The following is a 19,419-nucleotide window of genomic DNA, read 5'->3' on the forward strand; positions in this document are numbered from 1 at the left end:
TTGATTGATGTTCGTTAATAAATGAAATAAATGAAGACATTAAGACTCTCAGATTTTACAGCTCTCAGTAAACCATCAAGTTTCACACTTCCATAAGGAGTAGGAAGGAAAACACACACACACACACACACACACACACACACACACACGCACACACACACGCACGCACAGGCGCATGTGCATGCACACGGGCATACACGTACACGGAGGACAACAGCTGGCATTGTCTGATTCTTAAGGTTTGTACTCCATGCAAAATCTACCTCAATGCCAAAGGCTTGCAAATCCAGATTTTCCCAGGGACCAATCAAATGGGTTTCACCCTTGAAGATATACGGCAGGCACCCTGGCAGATGCCACGCTGCCTCTGTTCAGGTGTCTTCCACACAGCCCTGTGCTCTGCTGCACAGCTTCCTCTCAGTCCCTCCCAGACCCGAGGCCCAGGGCTTAACCTGCTTCTCTATGCCCTCCCAAAGAGCACCCACGCCCTGTTGGATGTCCGGCTGGACAGCGTCCGAGTCCTACACAGGATGGACATGTTCCCCATCATCATCCATGTCTCTGTCAATGAGAAGACGGCAAAGAAACTCAGGTAGTTGCCTGGTGAGGGAGGGCTGAGCAGGGAGTGGGTAGCAGGGTCTAAACAGGTGCCTGTGCTCTGGACAAGCTTGTCATGTGCTTCGGGAGCATACTAGAACTCTCTAAGTTCCGGCCCCAGTTGTGTCCTTGCAACCTCAAGCCAGAGGTCTAGCTTGCTCTCACCCCACCCCCACCCCCAGAGTGAACCTGTCCCTTGTCCTTTTTATACCAAAGCTGCACAAAGTGCCTGGGGCTTGTGAAGCCGGGTCCCACCCCATCCCTCGGTGTCTGGCTGGGACAAGCATGCCACTGCCTGTATCCTCTGGGAAGTACAATTTGTTTGGCACACTCCATCAGTGAATGCTGCTTGCAGCCAAGTCCTTCCTTCTTCACGAGCTTCCCTGGATAGGACTCCCATGCTCACACCCAAGGGTGCATGCTGAGTCTTTTATAGACTCTGGCCTGGATGCCTACAGTGCGCTGTCTTAAAGCCCACTGTGTGCTCTCCTGACTACCTTGCTGTCTTTGAGCTGAACATCTATCTCTGCTTTGCAGGAAGGGCCTGCATCGGCTTGGCAGCTCGGAGGAGCAGTTCCTGGAGGTGGCCCGGCAGGAGGAGGGGGAGCTGGACAGAGTGCCGTGTCTGTACAGCAGCCTGACCCCCGACAGCTGGAGTGACCTGGACAGCCTGCTCAGCTGTGTGCGCCTGGCCATTGCAGATGAGCAGAAGAAGGTGGTGTGGACAGAGAGCCCCTGCTGAAGCCCAGACCTGGCTGGGGACTGTGGGGACCTCCGTGTGTCTGTTAATGCTGTTGGCAAACAATCCCACTTCCTTCTCTGGTCGGGGTCTGACCTCAGGTGCTCACAGAAATCAAGGTGCAAAGGACAAAGCCACCTTCACACAGCATGGCCTGGATTGATGGAGGACTGGAGAATATTCTGCCATGTGGGGGTGCTCCCTGAGACTTGCCAGAGCCAGTGCCCCAGCTTTCTGTGACAACAGGAATAGCTTTGTGGGTTCTGGCCCTTCCTTTTACGTTTCTGATGTCAAAGGAACCTTGCAAGCTCGCTGGAGCAGTCCTCCCTGCCCAGGGCGGGGGCCTGACTCTGGAGCACCGTAGGCATGGCTGACTGACTCGGCTGCTAACAGCCAGGTGCTGCCGCAGACATCTGCAAATGAAGGTGCTGTAGCACACAGACTTGAGTGGCACTTTGACTCACGGCCTCTGTGCCCAACCCCAAACCCCAGGTTGCTTTGGTGCGTATCCCAGAGCCAACTGACCCTTCGTGAGCAAAGAACTCTCTCTGGAAACTGACATGACCCCCGGTCCTTCCCAGGGTGCATTGCGCCACACTTGGGTAAAGCCCCCACCTAGCCATAAACTGAGTCATTTTGACACGGTGTTTGTATCTTGGTGCCTAAGATCCAGTGTGCTACTATGAAGTTCTGTGAATGATTATACTGTTGTAAAAAAGGTTTTTCCGACACTGGTGCCCATGACTCTCACTCCCTCCCGAGGTGGAGTTGACAGAGGGGCAGGAGGGACAGCCCCTCTCTAGATTTCTAGGCTGTGCTTCTGTCCCTTGGCAAGTGAAGGAAGGGAAAAGCTGGAATCAGGTGGTTTGCTTGGTGTCACTCAGAGAGAGAGCACTGTCCCACCCTGTCCTCCTCAGTCACCCTCAGAAAGGACAGCAGAGCCCAGATAGACCACAGGATCAAACTCACCCCTCTGAGAACAGCATGAACCCTGGCTAAGCGAGTACCTCATGGGGGTACCATGTCAAGACCTACTGAATGCTCTCTCCAGCCCAAGGTTGGTTGAAGTAGTCAGTGCGGTCTGCCCACTGCCCATGTGGCACCCAGAAACCTGAGCTTCTCTTAGGGTGAAGGGCTTGAAAACATCCACAGGTTCCCGAAACCAGAGAGCTTCGAGCCCCAGACCCTGCTCCTCCATCGGCAGATCTCAAAACTCACCTATCAAAACTTGGGGTTCTGCCATGCCCAGGTTCCCCCTAGAACTCCTGAGCCAGCACAGGCAAACATGATGACAATGGTGTCCTTGGTATGACAGCAACTAGGGAGTGCATGCTTGAGTGTCCTCTACAGGAAGCAGGAATGGCATCCCATATGGTAGAGGGGCCTCCTCAGATGGGTGTGTAGGGGGTGCAGCTGCTGGCACTGCCTCCATTGCTCCCTCCCTCCATGTCTAGATGGGCTGGCAGGTGCCCCGGGGATGGTCAGAGCTCATTGTGAAGCGGTCGGCACTGAGGTGTAAGCTTTTCCTCCAGGACCCCATCGGGGGCGCACACCCAGGGATCATGCGTCTCCCACTGCCACTTGACAAGCTGAGCTTTCAGCACCTCCAGCACTTGAGCCAAGTCTGGGTCAGCGGCCAGGTTCCGTGTCTCTCGAGGGTCCCGGCTGACGTCATAGAGCTCCCAGCGTTCCCGGTAGTAGTAACGGTGGAGGTCCTTGTACCAGCCGGTGGGCTGGCCTGCGGTGGTGCGGTTCAGGAGGTCCTGGAAGGTCGGCGAGACGTAGAAATCTTGGTCGATGGGAAATGGCATCTTGAAGCTGAGGTTGTGAATGAGGCGGAAGTTCTGGTGGTACACGGAGCGCATGGGGTAGGACATGGTGACCTCGTGGTGGCTCTGGCTGCTGAAGACAGTGGTCCAAAGGGGCTCTGCCTCCAGCACCGGCAGGAGGGATCGGCCTGTGAGCTGGATCATCTTTGAGCCAAAGATGGCATAGCTGGGGTATGGAATGGAGAACCAGTCCAGGATGGTAGGGGTAAGATCTGGAAAGGAACAGCGTCTTAGCAGTGGTTCCTGGAGGGCAGGGAGCCCTTCGTAAGGGCTGAATCTGAGTTTCTCTGGAAATCCCAAGGGCTCTCGTAGGATCGGATCACCTCTGGCCTGTGAAGCTGATAACAGTATAACCAGAGGCCCTGGCTTGCTGATATCCAAGAATCTTTTAAGTCCTATGGACCAGAGGAACCCTGGGTAGGGAGGGCTCATCCACTCAGTTCCCTCACTCATGGGTTAGGGCCACATGGAGAAGCAAGTCCTGAGCTGGAGGGAACCTATCTTGCTACCACTGAGGACACAGGGGCTCTTTCCAAGCAGGTGGGCTGGGCACAGACTCAGCCCCTCTGTTCCTCGGCCCCTCTGTTCCTCACACCTGCATGTATGCTTGCTCATCTCTGGTATGGGGCCAGATAACCAGGCTCTCAGAGCTGAGTCATGAGAGGCTCCGGATCCTGAGAAAAGGGGAAATGGTTCTCAAGTAGGCCACCCACAGCCCATCAGTACCGCCTGGGACCCCACCAGACGCTCTGGGGGTTGTGACGTGACAAGAACACACCTCCAGGTGACTCTGATTCTCACCATGTAATAGGGGAGGCCGTCTTGTCCCTACCCAGGTGAAGGACCAGTCCTGAACCTAACCCATGGCTGTCCCATTGGACTTCACTTCTCCCCTCCCGTGAGACAGACAGACAGACAGACTGACCTAGAAGGCTCACGTAGGCGTCGCTGACCTGGCCCCAGCGTTGTGGGTGCTCTGGGGATGACACCAACAAAGGCTCGGCTGTGCCAGGCCAGTACAGATTGGTCCTGCCACTGGGGAAGGGGATGCCATTGTCGGATGTGAAGATGATGAGGGTGTCGTTCAGCACACCGGCACCTCGAAGCTCCTGGAGCACCAGACCTACCCCTGAGGATGGGGAGGAGGGAGAAGGCTCAGAGGCACATGTGTCCACTTACCCCTGGGCTCTATTACGCCCTGGCCCTCAAACACCCCTTCAGTCTTTCCTGCAAGGCCAGCCTCTAGCCCAAACCACAAACCTCCTGTACTTGAGCAGGTCACACGGCTTCAAGGGACCTCTCATCCCTTAGAGCTGCTGCCATACGAGGCAGCTGGTACTGCCCCACGCTGGCTTCTGTTTTAGAATCTAGTGTCTATCCCATGGAGCAAAGAGACAGATATAGCCTGAGAGAGGACACTGCTGTTAGGGACCTTCTGGCATTCAGGGATAGCCTGGGCTATCAAGTGATTTCCAGGCTAACCTGGTCTATAACAAGACCCTGTCTCAAAAAGTCAAAATAAGTTTTAATTTAGAAGAGACGGCACCAGGCAGACAGATCAGCAGCTAAAGTGCTTGACATGCAGGAATCAGGATCGCAGTCTGGATCCCAGAAACCCACACAATTGCCAGGGTGAGAGAGCTTGTCTGGAATTCCAGCCATGGAAGGGAAAAATGGGATCCCCAGGGGAAGCTGGCTCCCAAGACAGCAGCATCATCAGCAAGCTCTGGGTTTGAATGACAGACTCAGTCCCAGTAAAGAAGGAGACAGGATGATTTCCAACATCAACCTCTGGCCCCCACATGCACACACACATCTGCAAACCCATACACATGTGAAAGTATGCACACACATTTATACACCCATACACATGTGAAAACATGCACACACACACACACACACATGAAAAACAAAGAAAAATTTAACTAATGAAAATAAAAGCTGGAGCTGAAGAGATGGCCCAGTGCTGAAGAGATGGCCTAGCACTGAAGAGCACTGGCCGCCCTTCCAGAAGACTCAAGTTTGAGTCCCAGCGCCCACGTGGTGGCTCACAACCATCTATAATGTCATTCCAGGTGATCTATTGTCCTTTTGGACCTCTGTGGGCACTATGTGCATGTGATGCACTTACATACACGTAGGCAACACATCCACACAAATAAATTAAATATGAAGAAGAAGAAGGAGGAGGAGGAGGAGGAGGAGGAGGAGAAGAAGAAGAAACAACATTTGGGAGACAGAGGCAGGTAGATCTCTGTGAGTTTGAGGCCAGCCAGGTCTACAGAGTGAGTTCCAGGACAGCCAGGGCTACACAGAGAAACCCTGTCTTGAAAATCCAAAAAAAAAAAAAAAAAGGCTGGAGAGATGGCCCAACAGGAGCATTGACTGCTCTTCCAGAGGTCCTGAGTTCAATTCCAAGCAACCACATGGTAGCTCACAAGCATCTGTAATGGGATCCGATGCCCTCTTCTAGTGTGTCTAAAGACAGCTACAGTATACCCATATAAAATAAAAAATAATAATAATAAAATAAATTTAAAAATTAAAAAAAGACCAAAAAACAAAAAACAGAGCTACACACAAGTGTCTAGACATAGCTAAGCAGCAACATGAAGGGAAACTGAGGCCCCAGCCCCAGACACTAAGTCTAACCTCTTCAACACTAACCCTGGCAGACACTATATTGCTTCCAGGACTCCACTTGTGTGAAGCCCAGCTTGGCTAAAGGTCCCTGGCCTATGATGAGAGAGACAGCCACAGTCACTGGAACTCACCTTGGTCCATCCGCCCGATGGTGGTGTACTGAGCGGCTAGGTCAGCGCGGGCTGCTGGTGTGTCCGGGACAAAGTAGGGCACCTGAGGATGAAATCAGAGCAAAGCATCTCAGAGCCAGGATGGAGGGGGGGACGAAAGGGGGGACAGGGATGTATGGGTGACTCCTAGTTGGGTAGAAGGCAGTACAGTGCGTGCGCACGCCCATGAATGAACCAGCCAAAACAGCTTTACTCTGTGCACATTCAGCGCTTCATCTCCAGGGTCCAGGGCTCTCTCTGCAGCGCCCCCCACGAACCTGAAGCCCCCTAAGTCAAGTCTCATACACACTATACTACATCCTGGAGGCAGGGGCTGCAAGCTGTCAGGAGGGCAGGGCCCGGGGTTTAGAGGAAGTTGGGTTGCATGCCTTGGGAACACTGCAAGGGTCCCTCCTACCATCACATCCTGAGGGTCGTAGATCTGGGGTGTCCAGTCTGGAATGTACCCCATTCCACTCTCCCCGTTGCCGAACTTCTCACAGAAGGCTCCATACTGAGGCTGGGAGTGCCCACAGCGGTGAGGGTCATGAAAAGCCACGTAGAGAAAGAAGGGCCTGCATGTAGGGGAGGGGATCAGTCAAGACCAGGCCACTGTCTCGACCACGAGAGACCCAATTCTTAGACAGACACACTTTGGCAAGGCTCATGCCCACCGGCACCCTGTCTCCCTCACTGCCTCAGTTCCCCCTTCCCTCTCTTCTTCTGGGTATGCAGAATGTTTTCCTCTGCCCCTGCCACAGTCAACGGTGGACCCTGGGATGACAGTCTAAGTCTACTATTGAGAGGTCTGGCTACCCCAGAGGGCTAACAGGACAGAGTCCTCCTTACCTGTCATCCTGAGTCTGCAGAAATTTCCGGACCAGTTGTTTAATTCTAGTGATGTTCCGCCCCACCTGCATCACAGAGCTGTTCTCCTCTGTGAACGCAAAGTCAAAGGGATACACGGTCTCCGGACCCACGTGCTTCTTCCCAATGATGCCTGAGGGTGGGCGGACAAGAGGTCTGTCTGTCTGTCTGTCTGTCTGTCCAGAGTCCAAGTGTGGCTGCTGGGCATGGGTAGTTTGGAGGCTTTGGCCTGACTCTTGGGTGAGTACTCAGGGAAGACCTCATGAGCTGAGGGTGACTCCGAGCCCTGGACTTCCCTCTCTAAGAGGCTAGGAAGGATCACAAAGTGGCCTTGCACCTGCATCCTGTCCTCAGGCCCACCTCTCCTGTGTGCATGCTGGCCTGGCTGAGCAACAGGTTACATAGGTTGAGAGTGACTCAGACCTCCAGCTTTGGCTGGGAGGGGTCAGAGAGGGACCACATGCCTGCGCCACCCTGCCCACATCTCACCTGTGCGCACTCCCGCCTGGCTGAGCAGCAGCGGTAGGCTCCGTACCTTGTCGAAAGAGTTGAAGTGATGCACATCCTGGTGCAGCCCATACATGCCATTCTGATGCTGTAGATGAAGGTGCCCATCTGTGAGGCTGGGCTCAGACACCCCACAGCTCATCCCAGGACCCCTGTGGATGCTGGCCCAGGGGAACTCCACCCTGGTCTCCCTCTTGTGACAGGGGACACCAGCCAGAGGAGGAAAGGAACCAGGGAGGATGTGCCCCCGCTGCACAGTGAACTGGAGGCAAGCCTGGTCTAGGCCCTGTCTCTGTAAAAGGGTTGGGGGCTGTGCGAGACGGCTCACGTGGAAAAACACTCAGCCCAAGGGCGACCTGAGTCCATCCCTGACACCCACGTGGTGTGAGGAGAGGACCGGTTCCCACAAGCTGTCTCTGACCTCCAGAGACTCACTGTGATGTGTATGGTGTGTTCCACCTCACCCGCTCACACAGTTTAAATTTTAAAATGTCCTTTAAAACTTTAAAACATGAAACATTGATGCAGGGTCTCTGTATGTGGTAGCCCTGGCTGTCCTGGAACTCTGTAATCCTGGCTGGCTGTAAACACAGAGATCTACGTGGCTCTGTCTCCCAATTGCTGAGATTAAAGATAATACAGATCTTGCAAAGGATCTAGTAAATTCTGATATGGGCCACAGAGATGCTAAGCTCAGTGTCACAGCCTGTCACAAAAGCTGAACAGCGGGTGAGTCCACCTTCAAGAGAGCCCTAGCGTTGTCAGATTCAGAAACAACAGAGAAGGGGTCTGGCAGGAATTGGGGTGGGTGGGGTCAGTGAAAGCAAGTCCTAGAGGCGGATGGAGGAGTGGCTGCAGTCATGTGAGCGAATCTCACACCACGGACTGCACTGGAAAGCTGTTAAGATGGCAAGTTTTATGTTTTATGTACTTTACCCTAACAATGGAAAAAGGAAATGCCTGACACCCCCCCCCCCCGGGGCAGGAGGTGGGCAGGCTCCGTGCTGAGCACTTCCCCTGCAAATCCGCAAAGCCCAGAGCCGTGCTTGACCTACGCCCACAATGACCTTCTAGTGACACCTTACTGTGCTCACATCTCAGATGAGGACACTAAGGCACTAAGAGGTACATATTCACTCATGGCCTCAGGCAGCGCAGCAGAGCCAGCTGAACTGAGGGGTGTGGAGACAGAGCCCTGGCTGTACCCGAGACCTCTGTGCAGTACCCGCCCCTAAGGACGCAAGAGAAACCAGGCAGCACCTCCCAGGGGAGAGCGGGGTCTCCCCGAGGCAGAGGCCTGGGCCCTAGAGTCATCACCTATCCACTCCCCGCCACCCCCCCCATCCCCACCTCCATCCCACTAGCCACCTCACCTGGGGCAGGCCGGTGAGGAGGCTGGCACGGCTCGGGGAACAGCTGCTGACAGACGCGAAGGCATTACGGAAGATAAGGCTGTGGCGGGCCAGGGCGTCCAGGTGAGGGGTGGCAATGGCGGTGTTGTTGTATACACCGCTCTCAAAGCCTCCGTCATCAGCTGAGGAAGACAGAGCAGAGGGCGTGTTGGCTGGGGTCAGGAGGGACAGTGTGGGGGGACCCAGGGTATCCCTGTGATACTCAGGAGTTGGATAAGACATTCCCAGAAGCTGGGCGTGGTGGCGCACACCTTTAATCCCAGCACTCAGGACAGCCAGGGCTGCACAGAGAAACCCTGTCTCGAAAAACCAAAAAAAAAAAAAAAAAAAAAAAAAAGACATTCCCAGAAGAAGGGACACCTGAGGGGTGTGATGCCAATATAGGAGTTTGTGAGCAAGCAGGAAACACACAGGTAGGCAAGATCCCTGGGTGATATGTTAGCAGGGAGAGAAGACACCAATGTTTTCAGGGGACCCAACACAGGAAACTCAGGTGGGAATGTTAACAGGTAGGCTACCCTGAGGCACTCACACCCCAACAGACTGGCGTCCATGCAGGCGTGTTAGTAGGTGGTGGCTGAATGTAATCCCTGCAGGCTACTGGGCCTCCCTGGGCTCTGCACACTCTATCTCACAAGTGACAGTCAGCCAGGAGAGACACGCCCAGGACACAGCTGAGTGGTGTGTGCGTGCTTGTGTGTGTGTGTGTGTGTGTGTGTGTACAACACACCTCTGCCTCATTCAGAGACTGCCATGCACATTGTCTACTTCTGACCCTCGACCCCTCAGGAGGCACCAGAAGTGTGAGAGATGACATGCAGCACCCACAGCCCTGCAGGAGTTCCCCAGAGCTACCCAGTGGGAACCCAGGAGCAACATGTCATTCACCTGCCTCAGAGGCAATGCAGTCCCTGAACAAAGGTGGATGCCCAGCCTCCAGTCCAGCCACCATCCTCCACCCCGCTGGACCACTCGGGCAAGAACCAATGACAGCTGAGCAGGCAGGAGGACTGGCAGGAGGACAGACAGGAGGATAGACGGGAGGACAGACGGGAGTACAGACAGGAGGACAGGGAGGAAGATAGGCTGGAGGACAGGGAGGAAGACAGGCAGGAGGACAGACAGGAGGATAGACGGGAGGACAGACGGGAGGACAGACAGGAGGACAGGGAGGAAGACAGACAGAAGGACAGGGAGGAAGACAGGCGGGAGGACAGGGAGGAAGACAGGTGGGAAGACAGGCAGGAAATCAGATGGGAGAACAGACGGCAGGACAGGGAGGAAGACAGACAGAAGGACAGGGAGGAAGACAGGCACATGTGCCTTTTGTTGCATGCCAGGAAGCCATGCTGCTTGCACACAGAGGTCTCAGCTCTTGCCTCTGACCCTGATCCAGACTGAATTCAGTCCTAAAATTCCTGCTGTCATTATTTAAATCAACAATTAAGTGAGGGGGAGGGGGTCCAATCGGACAGAACTGTGGCATTTCTCTTTCATGTTAGGAGATGAGACAGGTGCCATCAACAGGCCAGGAAGGTCTCCTCAGAAACAGAGGAGCTGGCTCTCTGAATGCAGTCTCTCCATAGGATGAAATTGTTAGACATTTGTTTGTTAAAAACCTGGCGGGTAGTGTGGCATGCGTGCGTGCGTGCGTGCGTGCGAATCTTTATCTTCTGCTTTGTCGGTATTTCCCCTGAATGTATATATACAACAGTTATAGATCGCTGTGAGCCACCATGTGGGTTCTGGATATTGAACCTGTGTCTTCTGGAAGAGTGGCCAGTTCTAACCACTGAGCCACCTCTCTAGCCCCGAGCCTGTCAGGTTTTGTTGTGATCGCTGTCCAAGCTGAGGCAGGACTGAAATTCCAGAGCCACACAGACTGGCTCCAGGGGATCCAGCACCAATCCTATCCCGTGATGTGCACCCTGGGATAGATCTTCCCGACTATCCTCGGGGAGACTGGAGGTAGTGCTGCTAAGACAGCACTGTTTATGTTACAATTAACCAACTGGTCTGCCCAGACACCACAAAGTTTATCAGAAGAGTGGGCCTGGCCCAGGGCCAGACCTCAGAAGGCCTGGGCTGTCACAAGCCAGGCACAGATCACTCAAACAGGAAGTCTCATGAATGCAGGAGGAACTTGGTGGTTTCTAAGAGGGGCTGAGGGAGTTTGCGTGGGCAATGCAGTACTTTTGGGACAGGAGGTAAAAGAACTGACCAGGACATCCTGCAAAAACTCGGGGACTCGGGCTATTCTCTTTTCTGAAACCTTCTCAGAGATCTGTGAACCCCTTTGCGCTGCAAGCCACCGAGCATGAGTAGCCGGGGCCCAACTGGGTCTCCCTGGCAGCTTTGACTACAGATGTGGGAGTGCTGAGCCAGACTGGGGAGGGCAGGAGCTGGAAAGCCTGATGCATTTAGAGTCACCAGGAAGAGACCTGCAACAGGAGGCTCCACAAGAAACTGGGGCGCGCCGGGGTCAGCACGGGCCAGTGGCGGGGGAGAGCCGAGTGGCCGCTTCTGGGGGCAGCAGCAGGTGGCCGTGCCAGGGACGGCGGCACTCACCAACTATCAGCAGTACGTTGCGCGAGTGCGCGCCGCAGAGTCCCAGGACCAACAGCACTGTGCAGCAGGCCAGTCCCGGGCGGTGCATGGCGGCGCCGGTCCGGGTAAGCGGTTCCGGCTCGTCCCCTCCCCACGGTCACGTGCACGGTAGGCCCCGCCCAGTCCTGCCCACTCTGTTTCTGAGATTCCTGTGGACTCAGCTACCGCCACTTCGGAAGACCCCGAGCCTCAGCGTCCGGTGGGTGAGTCTGGGTCCGTGTAATGAACAGAGGGAGTGCGTGGCGGCGTGGGCTGGGGTCACCAGGAGCTGTGGGCGTGGGGCCAGCGCTGAGTCCCCGGATGAGCCCTACTCCGGGGGACCCTCCCTACCGCGACCCATTGGAGTCCGGGCCACCTTACTCCAGGTTCTCAGACTTGTTTGTGTTCCCCACTGGGACCTCAGCCTCCGTTGCCCCCCCCAATGCCCCCCAACCCCCGATCCCAGGATCCCGCGCTAGCGGCGGCGTGGGGGTGGGGAGGAGTGGATTTTGTCCAGAGTGTCACTTCAAAGGCTGGGGCTCGTGGACCAGTAATGAGTCAGCTATGGGCTGGGACGTGTGTGTGTGTGTGTGTGTGTGTGTGTGTGTGTGTGTGTCTGTTCGCCAGGATCTTAGCGGATGCTACCTACCTAGAATTAATTTGGGAGCTTCAGTTAGTCTTTGGAAAACAAACTAGAATCTTCAGCCCCCCCCCCTTGGGCTATGAATGCCACAAGTGGGTGCTGGGTAAATCTTGACTTCAGGGATATGAGACACTCCCACCCTCTTCCCCCCAACTGCAGCCCTCAGTGATGGGTGGAGTCCTAACACCTTGGTGGCCCTCTGCGGTGGTGAGGTGTACACTTGTAATTCTTGGCTCCTCAGGGCCTCCTGGCTGCCTACCCACACACTCTGCCGGCCAGAGGAAGCCTGAGCCTGCAGGACCTGCTTCTTTCTGGGCTGGGATAGTCAGGTTCCTTGGGGAGGGGGTTAAAAGAAAGGAGTGGGTTCTTCAGGGGTGAAAATGTCCTCTTTAGGCACCCCTTGAAGAGCTAGTTTGCGAGGTTTTGTTGGTAGGGGTTGATAATGGAGAGACCAAAGCTTGGGGACAGTGGGGTCAGCGGCTGTGGCCCAGAGATGGGAAAGAGAGGCCTCCCTGAATCCTTTGGTCAAGGCCCATGTGCACATTGCAGGCTTCCTTTTCCATATCCTTGTGGTTTGGTAAACTTAGCCACCTGGCTCAGCCTCCCTTCCACAAAGGGCAGGCTATGGGAAGATAATGTCACCCTCTCTCACCTCAGCCCCTGATCACTGGTCCATGTCACCCATGCCCAGCTCTGTGAAAGGTCTGGGTCAGGCACATGGCACCAGACACATGCTGCTGCTCTGGTGTGGCCCTGAGGAGGAGGCTACCATTCCTGGCCTGGCTGCCTGAATACTCTCTGCAGTGGCTGAGGCTGGACTTCATCGCTGGACTCTCTGTGGGACTCACCGTCATCCCCCAGGCCCTGGCCTATGCAGAAGTGGCTGGACTCCCACCCCAGGTGAAGTGACTGGCCCCGCTAGCTGTCCCCTCTCCACAGCCAGATCCTTTCCTAGTCCTCAGTGTCGGTCCACAGTTTGAAACACTGACCATGGAATCCAGCACTTCCATGTGTCCGACCCAGATGGCTCCTTGGTGTCTAATCTCTTATCACGCGACTTATTTTTGGTGCCAAGCTGGTCCTAGATTTCCCATCTGGGGACCAAATCATGCTTCATGGTGACCAGGTACTGGTGGCTTGTGCCTCGAGATTCCAGCACTTGGGAAGCTGAGGCAGGAGTGTTGAGCAGGAGTGTTGAGAGTTCAAGACCAGCCTATCACAGGGTTACATAGCAAGACTCAATCACAAGACAACAGGTCTTTTCTTTTTGTTTTGTTTTTGTTTTTGTTTTCAAGACGGGGTTTCTCTGTATAGTCCTGGCTGTCCTGGAACTGACTCTGTAGACCAGGCTGGCCTCGAACTCAGAAATCCACCTGCCTCTGCCTCCCAAGTGCTGGGATTAAAGGCATGCGCCACCATGCCCGGCTGACAGCTGGTCTTATAAGATTGCTTAGGGCCCTGCAGTTAAGAACATTTGCTGCTCTTGCAGAGGACCTGGGTTCAGTTCCTGGCACTCAGATGGGGCAGCTCGTAACAAACAGTTCTAACCCCAGCTACAGAGGATCTAACGTGGGCCTCTGAGGTCACCCTCACTCACGCGGTACACATATGTAATTGCAGGCAGAGTACCCAGGCAAATATAATGTAAAATAATAAACACTTCCTCAGACTCAGAAATATAAACACACAGACTCTGAGCTTCCGTCAGACAGGCCCCCCCAACCCCTCCTTTGGTAGTTAATGGAAGGAGAGGGGTGCATCCTCTGGTGTGTGCTGGGGTGCCCACGTGCAGGGTGGACCACGGAGGCAAGACTACACAGTGACCAGCCTGGGCCTCCCGGTGTTCCCTGTGGTCTTTTCCCAACAGTACGGCCTCTACTCCGCCTTCATGGGATGCTTCGTGTATTTCTTCCTGGGCACCTCCCGGGACGTGACTCTGGGCCCCACCGCTATCATGTCTCTTCTGGTGTCCTTCTACACCTTCCGCCAGCCTGCCTATGCCGTGCTGCTTGCCTTCCTGTCTGGGTGTCTCCAGCTGGCCATGGGGCTCCTGCATTTGGGTAAGACTCTGCCTTCCGCTGTGAGGAGTGGTTTCAGGCTGCTTCTCCTGGGGTGCCAGGTCCTCCCGGGTTGCTTTTCTGGGCATCTCTGTATACAGGGGCCGGGCAGCCTCCATCTTTACTGTATTGTGAGCAGGGGACAGAAGTGTTGGAGCCCCCAAAGCCTAGACCTTCCCTACCGCCCAACAATGCCGAGAATGTGGAATTGGAAAGATGGTGTCTTGGTTAGGCTGTGAAGAGACACCATGACCGCTGGGCAGTGGTGGCGCACGCCTTTAATCTCAGCACTCGGGAGGCAGAGGCAGGCGGATTTCTGAGTTCGAGGCTAGCCTGGTCTACAGAGTGAGTTCCAGGACAGCCAAGTTCCAGAGAGAGAGAGAGAGAGAGAGAGAGAGAGAGAGAGAGAGACACCATGACTAAGGCAAGTCTTATAAAGGACATTTAATTGGGGCTGGCTTACAGATTCAGAAGTTCAGTCCATTATCATCAAGGCAGGAGCAGGGCAGCATCCAGGCAGATGTGGGGCTGGAGGAGCCGAGAATCTCACTTCTTGTTCGGAAGGCAGACAGGCTTCCAGGCAGCTAGGATGAGGGTTTTAATGCTCACACCCACAGTGACACACCTACTCCAACAAGGCCACATCTCCAAATAGTGCCACCCCCTGGGCAAGGCATACTCAGCCCACCACAGACAGCTCACAGTTAAGAGTGTGCACCACTCTGCTTCAGCAGAGGACCTGGGTTGGCTGTAGCCGCACGGGCAACTCAGGACCAGTGGAGGCTCGAGTTTCACGGGATCTGGCATCCTCTCCTGGCCTCTGTTCACACCTGCACACAAACTCAGACAGGCGCACACACACACACACACACACACACACACAACATACATTTTTGAAAAAAGTAAATCTTTAGAAGAAAATGTCCCATGCACCGTCAGCGTCAGTCCTTGGCTGCAGTCTACGCCCAGCCCCTGGCCCACACACTTCTCCTGAGACTGAGTGGATTAACGTGGATTAGCTGTCTCACCCCTTCTCATGCCCACAGGGTTCCTGCTGGATTTCATCTCCTGCCCTGTCATTAAAGGCTTCACCTCCGCTGCCAGCATCACAATTGGCTTTGGACAGATCAAGGTAGGCACAGTGTCCCCTGGACTCTGCCTCTGTGGCTGCTGCTGTCACGCCTGGGAGTTAGACCAAGACCAGTCATGCTGGATGGGGCCTGCAGCCATCTGTTCACTGTGGACCAAGAGGCACATTCCTAAGTGTCTTAGTTAGGGTTTTACTGCTGTGAACAGACACGGCCAAGGACAACATTTAACTGGGGCTGGCTTACAGGTTCAGAAGTTCAGTCCATTATCAAGGTGGGAGCAGGGCAGTGTCCAGGCAGGCAAGCATGTTGCAGGCAGAGCTGAGAGTTCTACGTCTTCATCTGAAGGCTGCTAGTGGAAGTCTGGCTTCCAGGCAGCTAGGATGAGGGTCTTTTTTTTTTTTTTAAGACTATTTTATGTCTATGAGTAAGTACACTGTAGCTGTACTGATAGTTGTGGGCCTTCATGTGTTTGGTGGGAACTGAATTTAGGACCTCTGCTGGCTCCAGTCAGCCCTGCTCACTCCAGCCCAAAGATTTATTTATTATTATAAATAAATACACTGTTGCTGTCTTCACACACACTATTATGGGTGGTTGTGAGCCACCATGTGGTGGCTAGGAATTGAACTCAGGACCTTTTGAAGAGCAATCACTGCTCTACTGCTGAGCCATCTCTCAAGCCCCTAGGATGAGGGTCTTAAAGCCCACACCCACAGTGTCACAGCTACACCAACAGGGTCACACCTTCTAATAGTGCCACTCCCTGGGCCTAGCATATACAAACCATCACACTAACGGAGGTATAGACTGATGGTCATGCCGCCTACCCTGACTTTATTGTGTCTGCGCCCGGGTGCCTGGTGCGTTTCTGTCCTATCTTTACGACCAATTCCTTGGGAGACTCGTGGTTGCCAGCCAACTGCCAGGCTCCAGCAGTAAGTCATGCCCTGGATCTGACCTCCATGCGTGGCTTTGCTGCTGTGGTCTCTCCTGCTCTTTACTATTTATTAAGTACACCAGTTTTGTTTTGTTTTGTTTTGCTTTGTTTAAAGCAGTCTGTAAGATATCTTTAAAAAGTGCTAAAACTCGTGGTCTTGAGTTACTTGAGGGTAGAATTTGCCAGCCCTAGGATTGGACTGTGGTGTAAAGTGTCCGTGCAGCCAGCACGAATGTGCAGAGTGGAACCGAACCCTATCCTACACTTGGCGGCCTGGGCCCCTCACAGCCCACTCGGGGACGCACCCCTGGCTCGTGACTCTGTGTCACCACCTTGTATTGCCACAAGGCCAGGGCTGCTCTGCCTCTCTGTGAGGCCTGGGAATCTAGGATAGGAGTATAGGTATGTGTGTGCGCTGGCCAGCGTTTTGTTTGTTTGTTTGTTTTTGTTTTTGTTTTTGTTTTTGTTTGGTTTTTCGAGACCGGGTTTCTCTGTGTAGCCCTAGCTGTCCTGGAACTCACTCTGTAGACCAGGCTGGCCTCAAACTCAGAAATCTGCCTGCCTCTGCCTCCCAAGAGCTGGGATTAAAGGCGTGCAGCACCACTGACCGGCTCAGCGTTTTCTTTCTTCCTTTTTTCTTTTCTTTCTTCTTTTCTTTCTTCAACCCTGATTTTGAGGCACCAGGTCACATTTTCACATGTCTAACTCCCAAGGGACACCAGACATTTAGATGACAAGCTCCACTTTAAAACAAACAGCATAGCAAGATGTGGGGGTGTGTGAGGAGGAGTCACATACACACGTCAGGGTGTGCCAGTGTCTTTTCTGGGAGTCCCTGTCTTTACTTGGGAAACAACCTAATTCATTTTTAGTACAAAAGTAGAGTATGTTTTTATTTTCTCCCTTCCCTCGTGGGAATTGAATGGTCTCTTGTGGGATCGTAATGCCAACAGGTGGATCCTTCTCTATACCCAGTTTTGTAATCCTAGCTGCCCACCGGGTTTTTTTTAAAAATGTGATTAGCGGCTGGAGAGATGGCTCAGTGGTTAAGAGCACTGACTGCTCTTCCAGAGGTCCTGTGTTCAATTCCCAGCAACCACATGGTGGATCCAATGCCCTCTTCTGGTGTGTCTGAAGACAGCTACAGTGTACTCATATAAAATAAATAAATGAATGAATAAATAAATAAATCTTTAAAACAACAACAACAACAACAAAAAAAACATGATTAGATCGTGACCTGCAACCGTCTGACATGGCCAGGACACGAGTCCCCTGAGACCCAGAATGCATCTCTGCTTACTTGCCTAGAGTACCACACCTCACAGTGTTTGCATCAGTGTCAGGCTAGCACAGCGTGTCACCCCCCCCCCCAACCCCCAGACCTCGAGTGATGAAGAACAAAACCAGGGATTGGAAGCCCTGCCTGCCCAGTGGTGGGCGTATGGCGTTGTGGCTGGTGTGATTTTTCCTTCTGGTTGGTGGGGGCAGTGCTACAAGTGACAGCCATGACTTTGGGCCAGTGTCTGACCACACAGCAGCAGAGCTGGTTTCCCTGCTTTGGGGTGTCCCACACTGGCATTTTGTTTGTATTAAAAGAACTCCACTCTATGGCTTTTGGGGCCTGTAGGAATCATCTGGTAGTCTCTTGGGAGCCAAAGACAGCATGGACTTGGGGACTGGAGGTCCAGCATGAGACTCCAGGGGTCTCCTGATGGAGAGAGAGGGAGAGGCAGGGGAGAGTGTGTGAGGAGCTGGCCTTTGGTGGACGATCTGATGGTTCTTCTGTTTGAACAGAACCTGCTGGGATTGCAGAAAATCCCCCGGCAGTTCTTCCTCCAGGTGTACCACACCTTCCTCCACATCGGAGAGACCAGGTACCTGTTGGCTTATGTCCTTCCTTCCAGATGCCCTCGCCACCCCCACCTTCATCCCCATCCAGGTGACACTTGTTCTTTCTCACATGGGCCCTGAGAAGCAGAGCTCTTCCATCACCCTGCCGCAAGTTAGATGAGCAGACACCCAGGGCAGGCCACACCCCAGTGTCAGCAACATTGTAGCAAGGACCTGGGCAGTGCGGACAGCCTTCCATTATGCCAGAAATTATTTGGGGAGCCAACCAAGCTCAGGGCAATCTGCTGGGCTCCCCAGGGTTTGAAGCCAGTGGCAGGGTGCTTCCTGTCTGCCCTGGTGGAGGCAGGGGAGTGAGACTGGTTATTCACACTCATTAAGGGTAGTGCAGTGGGCAGGGTGTCACTGACTATGTAAACCCAAGGTCTCCAAACCTCGGGAACAGACTAAGCATCCATAGACTCGTGACTGGAAAACTGGGCCAATAGTCCAGTTACCATGATGATGAGGAGCCTCTCACCTCCCAGCCCTCACAGGGGTGTGGCCTTCGTAGGCCAGAGTAGCTCTGAAATAAAATAGAGACAGAGATTCTGAAATAGAATAGAGATTATTCAGAAGTAGTGAATAATGGTGGTGCAGGGAGAGGGACTTGCAGCAAAAGTTACCACTGAGAGCTATTCTCTTGTCTGTCATCCTGTCATTCGGGATGCTGAGGCAGGAGGATTACAAGTTCAAGAACTGTATAGATAAACCCTGGCTCAGTAAAGGAAAAGAGCAGCCATAAACTGAGCCCATACTGACTGCCCGCCTCCTTGCCCTCCACTCCCTCCCCTGCCACTCCTCTCTCCTCTCCTCCTCCCATCCCCTTCCGTCTCGGTTCCCCTCCCCCTTCCCCCTGCACCCACCCCCCACCGCCCCTCTGCAGGGTGGGCGACGCCGTCCTGGGACTGGCCTCCATGGTGCTGCTGCTTGTGCTGAAGTTTATGCGGGAACACATGCCTCCTCCACATCCGGAGATGCCCCTTGCCGTGAGGTTCAGCCGTGGACTGGTGTGGACTGTCACAACAGGTGAGGGGACCTGCTGGTAGAGGAGCCAGTTCCACTGCGGGCGTGCCGTGGGCGGGGCTGTGGGCGGGGCTTTGGGTATAGGGCCTTCCCAGCTGTGCTGAGCTTGAGACACAGGGCTGCAGGCAGTTTTGAGGCGTGGTTGTCAGTGCAGCGGGGACGCTATTGCTGCCATCTGGTGGTCAGAGACTAGAGGTGTGCTGACCCCACTGTGGGATGGGTGCCTCTGCAGAGTCAGTAGCTCAAAATAGCAGCAGAAAAAAACTAAGTCCCTAGCTGGGCGTGGTGGCGCTGTGGAGCTCCAACTTTAACACTTCCCCAAAACCTGTTCCCCAGATCATTAGGAATGTGGCTAGTAAAGAGCCTTTGTTCTCTTAGGGCAGCTGAGGGTCTTCTGTTCCTCCGCCTGACAGCTAGCCAGGCAATTATCTCAGTTGCCCCAGCCA

At 54.0% G+C, this 19,419-nt stretch overlaps 3 protein-coding genes across 5 annotated transcripts in view; 2 read left to right on the forward strand and 1 right to left on the reverse strand.

The window, feature by feature from the left end:
- Positions 1 to 1,976, forward strand: part of Card14 (caspase recruitment domain family member 14) — a 36,472-nt gene extending 34,496 nt beyond the window's left edge. Inside the window, exons 22-23 of one of the 2 annotated variants that reach the window (XM_021213466.1) lie at positions 477 to 592; positions 1,135 to 1,976. In XM_021213466.1, the coding sequence (XP_021069125.1) occupies positions 477 to 592; positions 1,135 to 1,339 (321 nt within the window). In that variant the 3' untranslated portion in view covers positions 1,340 to 1,976. The remainder of the gene's footprint in view (positions 1 to 476; positions 593 to 1,134) is intronic. The other variant, XM_029546582.1, reaches the window with a different exon arrangement.
- On the reverse strand, positions 54 to 11,402 carry Sgsh (N-sulfoglucosamine sulfohydrolase). 2 transcript variants are annotated; one of them, XM_029546583.1, is made up of 8 exons: positions 11,312 to 11,402; positions 8,705 to 8,865; positions 7,314 to 7,419; positions 6,807 to 6,894; positions 6,376 to 6,532; positions 5,940 to 6,021; positions 4,091 to 4,294; positions 54 to 3,377 (listed from the first exon to the last, which is right to left on the reverse strand). In XM_029546583.1, exons 1-8 carry the CDS (start codon positions 11,397 to 11,399, stop codon positions 2,818 to 2,820), a joined length of 1,446 nt encoding a protein of 481 aa, XP_029402443.1. In that variant the 5' UTR covers positions 11,400 to 11,402; the 3' UTR covers positions 54 to 2,817. The 2 variants fall into 2 exon arrangements, with proteins under 2 accessions (XP_029402443.1, XP_021069175.1); XM_021213516.2 differs by having other exon boundaries at positions 6,807 to 6,957.
- Positions 11,403 to 11,480: 78 nt separating this feature from the next.
- Slc26a11 (solute carrier family 26 member 11) overlaps positions 11,481 to 19,419 on the forward strand; it is a 19,662-nt gene continuing 11,723 nt past the window's right edge. Inside the window, exons 1-6 of the mRNA XM_029546248.1 lie at positions 11,481 to 11,553; positions 12,664 to 12,872; positions 13,840 to 14,032; positions 15,076 to 15,161; positions 17,855 to 17,934; positions 18,834 to 18,976. Of these exons, the coding sequence (XP_029402108.1) occupies positions 12,690 to 12,872; positions 13,840 to 14,032; positions 15,076 to 15,161; positions 17,855 to 17,934; positions 18,834 to 18,976 (685 nt within the window). The 5' untranslated portion in view covers positions 11,481 to 11,553; positions 12,664 to 12,689. The remainder of the gene's footprint in view (positions 11,554 to 12,663; positions 12,873 to 13,839; positions 14,033 to 15,075; positions 15,162 to 17,854; positions 17,935 to 18,833; positions 18,977 to 19,419) is intronic.

This window comes from Mus pahari, chromosome 14 (genome assembly GCF_900095145.1).
Source record: "Mus pahari chromosome 14, PAHARI_EIJ_v1.1, whole genome shotgun sequence".
In the NCBI taxonomy this organism is placed as follows: domain Eukaryota; kingdom Metazoa; phylum Chordata; class Mammalia; order Rodentia; family Muridae; genus Mus; species Mus pahari.

Bases quoted from the DNA above. Each gene is read 5' to 3' on its own strand.
- Sgsh (XM_021213516.2), bottom strand. From the start codon at position 11,399: ATGCACCGCCCGGGACTGGCCTGCTGCACAGTGCTGTTGGTCCTGGGA. The intron at 8,866-11,311 runs GTGAGTGCCGCC...TGTCTTCCTCAG, and splicing joins CAACGTACTGCTGATAGTTG to CTGATGACGGAGGCTTTGAG. The intron at 3,378-4,090 runs GTCAGTCTGTCT...GTTCCTTTCCAG, and splicing joins CGCCTACGTGAGCCTTCTAG to ATCTTACCCCTACCATCCTG.